General features: G+C 35.6%; 1 protein-coding gene across 1 annotated transcript in view; it reads left to right on the top strand.

Moving 5' to 3' along the window:
* Nucleotides 1–3619: 3619 nt before the first annotated feature.
* LOC126266864 (thioredoxin domain-containing protein 5 homolog) overlaps nt 3620–7900 on the top strand; it is a 91195-nt gene continuing 86914 nt past the window's right edge. The window contains exons 1-2 of the mRNA XM_049971489.1: nt 3620–5862; nt 6070–6219. Coding sequence (XP_049827446.1) covers nt 5690–5862; nt 6070–6219 — 323 coding nt within the window. The 5' untranslated portion in view covers nt 3620–5689. The remainder of the gene's footprint in view (nt 5863–6069; nt 6220–7900) is intronic.

Genomic DNA, 7900 nt, shown 5'->3' with positions numbered 1-7900 from the left:
CTTGCAGAAATTTACAAGTCTACACAAACTTTCCCAAGTTTTTGGTGCCGATCCATGAGAATTTCACAAGTCCCCAGTCTTCTACTCAGCAAAATTCCCAAATTCCCAAAACTTTAGGTCACGACTCACTGATTGCTCATATACACATTTGACCGCTCTGTTCCAGCTCTTGAGATGACTCTCCGGATCAAGATCGCCACCAACTATTTAAGGCTTTGGTCCGTTGGTGTGAACATTTTTGTACAATTTTTTGCACACATCTTAACAAACGTTTATGTTATACTGAACATATATACAATACACCCAACAATACCAAAATTTTATTGCTTTTTGATAATTTATTTATTTTTTTGCTGAGTCTTTCAGTTTTATCATAAATTATAGTTTTTGTCTGTGCAAAATTTCATTTACATTAATATGCTGTTTAAAAATTATAAAAATATAGACAAAACTTCATAAATACCTCAGCCTAATTTATCAGTCTGCTGCTATATTTATCAATTTATTTTTATTTTGTGTAAAACAGCCGTTTTCACAGCTCTAAATACATATTCTGGAATATATTTGATATCATATAATATTTACAAACGTTCCATTGGTATGGTGTGATAGGTTCCTTACTCTCCATCTGGTGACACATTGTTTAGCAAAAGATTAGATGAGATCATTTTTTTAAATTTTAACTTTATTTAAAGAATCAAACAATGGAAAATCTAGGATGGAATGTAACAATATTAGAGAAGGAAAGTTGCTACTCACCATACAGCGGAGATGCTGAGTCGCAGATAGGCACAACAAAAAGATTCTCACAATTATAGCTTTCGGCCATTAAGGTATTTGTCAACAACAGTCAACTATATATATGACTGCAGTCTCAGGCAACTTAAACCAAACTCCCACTTCTGTGTGGTTTCAGTTACCTGAGAGAGAGAGAGAGAGAGAGAGAGAGAGAGAGAGAGAGAGAGAGAGAGAGAGAGGGGGGGGGGTAGGTTTGCAAAAGTGACTCAGCATCTCCGCTATATCATAATTAGCAACTTTTCTTCTCTAATATTGCTTTATTTAAACAACATAGATGTTAAATAACTCAAAAACTGCTGGTCTGATTGAGGCATTTTTACATGCACACAGTTATCTTATATTTCCCTTTCTCTGTAAGCACTTGGTTGTTTTATGACAGTCTTGGATCAGGTTTTACAGTATTTTAGTAATTACAGTAGTTCCTCATTTCTGCCATGGCTACCAGCTCCTCCATACTCACCCCAGTGGCCAAATGCCACTGGACTTTTCCAAACGTTGAGCCAAACTGACAGTTTATCTCCGGTACTTAGATGCACAGATTTATAATTTATTTATTTATTTATTCGTAGGATAATATGCATTGTATGGATGTTGTCAAACGTTTGTACAATATATCTTACTAGCATAAACATGCCTCTTACAGTATTCATAGCTCATTCAGACAAGCATGTCATAAATTGTTAAATAGTACACTGTTTATGAATGTTAAGTTACTGTTTAGATTAGATTAGGTTAGCTTTACTTTCTTTCCAATTGATCCGTAGTGACAAGGTCATCCAGGATGTAGAACATGTTAGAAAAACAATAATGCATGACAAATATTTACAACTAAAACAAATAAGCTAATGTACCTTCCACAGAACCCAAGTGGAATGATCATCATTTTGTTTTTGTTTTTCTCTTTAATGAACACTATATGAAAGGACCATTTTACAATACTCATTTACTAAAATCGCATTAAAGCACTGAATTTAAAACTTAAAAAAAATGTTTTCTTTTATTTATAAGGTCATAAACATATAATAAGATAACAGAACTACACACAATACTTATTTACAATGAACACATCACTGCACTGAATGATGCAGAAGTTAGATTATGGAATAGAAGAAGTTGGCTACCAATAAATCCTTTAGGCTTCTATTAAACTGAACTGAGCTGTTGGATTGAAAAAAAGATATATTTTTAATAACAAGTTTCATCAAGGAATAAATATATTGGAAAGCAGTAGTTTGTATTCCTAGTTCTCTAAACAGGTTTCTGCAGGATGTTCTCAAGTTCACACCACATATAACTCTTATTGCATGTTTTTGGACGTGGGAAACTTTAGCTTGGCTTGATGAATTACCCCAAAAAATAATCCCCTATGACATTACAGAGTGAAAGTAAGCATAGGATGTCAGCTTTTTCATTTTTATATCCCATATGTCTGACAGAATTCGCATTGCAAATAGAGATTTGTTTAGATGCTTCAGCAGTTCTGTGGTGTACTCCTCCCAGTTGAATTTATTATCAAGCTGTAATCCCAAGACTTTAACACTGTCCACTTCTTCTACCTGCTTGTCATCAATTGTTAGTCATATACTTGTGGGACACCCCTTACAAGTTCTGAACTGCATGTAACGTGTTTTTTCAAAGTTTAGTGACAAAGAATTGGCTAGAAACCAGTGATTAATGTCCAAAAATATTTTATTTGCCAATCTTTCTAAGACTACACTAGATTTGCTATTTATTGCAATGTCAGTATCATCATCAAACAAAACAAACTTGGCATCTGGTAATGTTACTGATGAGAGGTCATTGATATACACACGAAAAAGTAGAGGCCTGATAGCTTGGCATGTCTCCTTCCTAATAAGACCCTTTTTTTCCTGCCAGAGATATAAGATTTGAACCATTTTGCAGCATTTCCTGTCACACCATAATATCCTAATTTACTTAAAAGGATATTGTGATTTACACAGTCAAATGCCTTTGACATATCACAAAATATACCAGTTTCCTGCAATTTTTTGTCTAATGAATTAAGTACATTTTCACTGTAAATGTAGATAGCCTTTTCAATATCAGAACCCTTTTGAAATCCGAACTGCAACTTTGACAGTACCGGTATGTTATTTGTAATAAGATGGTTTTAAAAGGCCAATTGTACATTACCTTTTCCAATATTTTTGAGAATGCTGGTAAAGTGAAATTGAATGGAAATTTGACACTATTTCTTTATATCTCTTCTTAAACAGTGGCTTAACTTCAGCATATTTCAACCATTCAGGAAATATTCCACTGATAAATGACTGGTTACTCAGATAGCTTAATATGTTAATTATCTCAGAATCAAATTCTCTAATTAACTTTGTTGATATTTCATCATATCCAACCAATGTTTTTGATTTTAAAGATTTTATGATGGACAGTACTTCTGCTAGGGTAGTGAAGGTCAAATTCCTATTATGGAAGTTACGTGAAATGTCTGGTCTGAGGTATCCCATGGCAGCATCTACAGAACCTAACAACCCCATCTTTTCAGTAACAGTTATAAAATGTTTGTTAAAAAATCTGCAACACTATATATGCCTGTCACCAATGCACCAATGTATCATTTACTCTTAATGTTATTTGCCCCTCTTCATCTGTGGTTCTACCAGTCTCCTCCTTCACTATATCACATATTGCCTTTATTTTGTTATCTGATATGACTATTTTTCCTTGTAATATATTTGCTTTGATGTCCATATTACCGTCTTTAATATTTTGCAGTATATGTTGTAATGTGCTATAGCATCAGCATCCGAACTGTTTTGGATTGGCAGATACAGTTTTTTTCTTCTTTCTTTTTTTTTTATACAAGATACTTCTATTCCTTGAGTAGTCAATGGCTTCTTTGGAGACTTTGCTCTAACCTTGGTTAGTTTTGGGAGAAAATAGTGTTCAAATAAGTTAAGTACTTTGTTAGAAAAAGTGTTATATTTTTCATTCATGCCATGAGCACTGTAAACATCACTCTAGTGTATGTCTCTGAAGAGTGACCAAAAATAATCAATTTTTGGTTTATTGATTACCCTCTTGAGCTCAGATTTAACAGATTTTATACTCTTTTCAGTATTAACATTTAACGGAAGAAACTGCACGTCATGGTCTGAGAGGCCATTGACTATTAAATTTGAAATATAATTTACCATCGTACTTTTCTATATGGATATTATCAATGGCTGTTTGTGCGCAATTGGTTACCCTAGTTGGGAACTTTACAGTGGGAATTAAGTTGAATGATAGTGTTACTAAATCAAATAAGTTCATAATGGGAGAGTCGTTAAGTAAATATACATTGAAGTCATCAGCAACCACTATTTCTTTGTTTTTGGTTGTTAAATGGGCCTGTATAGCTTCAAGGTGGTTTATGAACAGATTCAAGTTACCTGGAGATGCTCGCTATACACTTAATATTGTGAGGGGATAAATGTCTACAATTATTTTAGACATTCATTTACAGTGTAATAGCTGTTGTTTAGTAAGTATTTTGTAAGTCTCTGGGTAAACGTGTAGAGACCATTAGGTTCGTTCGATCAACACTGTATGACACGCGAACATGGCATCCATCGTCGCACAACGTGGCTGTGCACGATGACAATACAGATGATGAATGATATTCTTATAAAGAAAGGGGAGAAAAGGGCAGTACTTTTCTACATAAATATGGAAATTAAAGGATGGGAAGAAATCAGTCGAATAATATTTTCAAATTCTCTGGCAACTTGTGTTTGTATGGGACAGACAATCTCATGCTCGTATTTTTGAATGTTAATGCGGGTAAAATGCAAAGCAATTTATCAAAAATTCCAACTCTCATTCGAAATATTAAAAAAATATTTTGTTGATGCAGAAGTTTATGAGACACTGTGAAAAACTTTACTCTTATTACCTTTCAATCCTACTGTTCTTTTTATGACTTTTTTTTTTTACGTCTCACGAGTTCGCAATTAATGACCTCTTGAAAATCAATATCGACAAATGGTGCTTGGAAAAAAAAAATTGACTGTCATCTTTCGTAAGCGAACTCCATTTTAACGACGTGACATGACAAACTATTTTGTCATCATAAAGCAAATCATCCATGCCCCGAAGCTAGCTCGCTGCGCTTTAGAAGCATGTCTCTGTCATGCGAACGCCAACAAATGTTTAAAAAATAAGTTCTAGTAATTGGAATTACAATCTCTGTATACTTATTCACACACAATTTCATTAATTTTGATCCATGAACCCCCAATATAATAGTTTGTCAAAACGGCAAGGTATGAAGTAGTGACTAGGCACGCAGTCTGATTCGTTTACGGGGAGTGCAATCACGCCAGATCCAGACGATTTCGAACACAAACGACAGTTGTGCAGTACTTACGGGGGTTGGTAACTGCTTCAGTTTCGTTCAAATGGAAAACTGTCACGTGTCATTAAAGGGACAAAATAACACCCGGAAATGGTTTATGTACACTTTTCTTTCCTCTGAAAATACAAATAGAATCGATTGAGCGTAATAATCAAAACCATATGCGCGTTTAAAACGGCACAGTTTATATTTAGTTATTTCCATCTGCATCTGTCGGAAGGGAAACATTCTACTTTCAACCTTGTCGTACAAGTGCTTTATCATTGTAGTTGTCAGTAATGCTATACATTCGTGATTACTTTATCAGTTGCTTTTCCCACCAGCGTGTGTTCGAATGCGAGTCGACGGAAATATCTTTACCGCCAACAAAATCCTTTGGTATCTTCAAAAGGCCGGAGTGAAAAAAAGTGACGGTGACAGTAAACCGTAAGGAGTAAGAATCGTATTGTGACCGTTTTTGAAGAGTAAAAAAAGTCGGGAGACAGTGTAATTTATGCAAAAGGACAGAAGATGATCTCCTTTAGTGAAATATTTCTTCGCGTTATCGTAAGCGTTAGTGTGGTGTTAATTTCTAGATTTACAGTGACGTTCGCGGCGAGCAGTTTAAAACCTGTAGATTACACCGGTGACACATTCTCTGATGTTCAGAAAACAAATCATTTCGTCATGTTTTATGCACCATGGTAAATTTTACCTTTGCTATGATGTGTGTTTACTGTATGACAGGCAGAAACAGTCGAACTGTACCTGCTAATTATGTAACTTTTGTAGTCATATTAATTATGAGGAAACATAATGGTAATTGATTCTTGGGATTTGCCTTAAGATGCTAGTGTTCTGTAAGTATGCCGGAACATGGCAAGTGAATAATCGTCATTTATTGGTTGTAGGTGCGGACACTGCAAAAACTTGGCCCCCACATGGGACCAATTGGCCGAAAAGTATCACAAGGATGACAACAGTGGTTTGACGATAGGAAAAGTTGACTGCGTAAAGGAAACTGCGTTGTGTTCAGAACAGGATGTAACAGGTTATCCCACGTGAGTAGACCTATATTTATCTGTACACGGGTAGTGTTGGAACTACTTGGTGGGGCATAGTGGCAAACACCTCACAGTCCATTTACTCTCTTGAGAATTTCAGCAGCCAACCACACTTCAAAAACACAATATTCACAAGTATAATACTAATATAAGTTTAATATTAGTACCATATCCAACACACAGCCTCAGTGTGATGCAGAAAGGAGTGAGTATTTGCCATAAAAAAATCTTCGACCCTCTATAAAATTTGCTTAGAGTAAATCTAATGCAGGTGAATTTCATTACTGAGTTGTGTCTTTGGCAGAGGGAAATGAAATGCCCATAAACTGTTTTGTGTCACCCTCATGACTCCATTGTCTTTTTATCTGAAACTTCTTTTTCAGTTGCCTTTTGACATAGCTACTTTTGGTCATAGCCATTTGTCTAAGGAATGTAAAACCTACATTCTCAATCCAATTCAATAGTGTATGCCATCTTCAAATGAGTGCAAGCGGATAGTTTGTGTATTCTGTTCAGTCTTGACTTGAATTTGAGGGTAATTTTAGGCTTGGATTATGTGTGTGTGTTATACCTTCAATGCCTATCCAGTTGGTGTTCGCCACAGAAATGCCATTTGAATGTCCGACTCCGTCATAAAACACAAAACATGGAAAAATCTGTCTCTCAGTGATCACCTTCAGTCAACAGCTCCACCTTTTGACAGGTACATGGCTTGTATGTACCATGACAGGATTGCAGTTTATTACATAATACCCCACCTCATCAGTAGGCTGCACAATTTTCTTTTGGTTCCTTTAGAGGTTTTCTAATGTTACTGTGGCATATGGATTTCAGTGAGTGCAAGGACTGCAGACAAGTGCCTGCAAACAGATTGGTTGGATGGTTAGTTGATTTTTTTGGGGGAGGGCACCAAACAGAGAGGTCATCCGTCCCATCGAATTAGAGAAGAATGGGAAGGTAGTTGGCTGTGGCCTTCCAAAGGAACTATCCCGGCATTTGCCTGAAGTGGTTTATGGAAATCACGGAAAATCTAAATCAGGATAGCTGGACGTGTGTTTGAAATGTTGTAGTCTTGAATGTGAGCTTGCATTATAGCTCTGGCTGTTCCAGCAAGAGTACAGTTTTCTCTTTTGCTGCATCCATTTTGTTGTGGGGAGTACAGCACAGTGGATTGTCCCCTTTACCTGTAGAATCTCTGTTGTCCGTTTATTGTTGAGCTCTTCTCTATTATTGCATAAGAGGTTTTTAATTGTATGCCTAGCAGTCTTTGTTATGGTTATAAATTTTCTTCGTTTAATCGGAGTTTCTGATTTTTCTTTGATGAAGTAAGTAGCTTGAAATTTACTGTAATAATCTTCGAATAAAACACAGTTAGCGATACACAGAGGTCAGTGTGAATCAGCTCTCTCAGTTCAGAAGCTCTCTTCCATGTGCCATATGGATGCTGATGTTATTTACCATAAATAGAGCCTTCATAGAGCTCATTCCAATCTCATGTTTATGCCTAAGATCTTAGCAATAAGATCCTGATATGTCACTTATTTTGATATCCAATTCTTTCGTAGTACAATTGTAAGTTTTCTCAACTGATTTCATTTACTGCAGCAGAAATAAGTTTTAATGCTTCTCATCATTAATTTAAATAGTCCTCCATAACAATCATGATTGCCAACTAGTT

Source organism: Schistocerca gregaria, chromosome 1, assembly GCF_023897955.1.
Source record: "Schistocerca gregaria isolate iqSchGreg1 chromosome 1, iqSchGreg1.2, whole genome shotgun sequence".
Taxonomy (NCBI): domain Eukaryota; kingdom Metazoa; phylum Arthropoda; class Insecta; order Orthoptera; family Acrididae; genus Schistocerca; species Schistocerca gregaria.
Note: the sequence above shows the minus strand (reverse complement) of the source record. Positions and strands in the feature narration are given on the sequence as shown.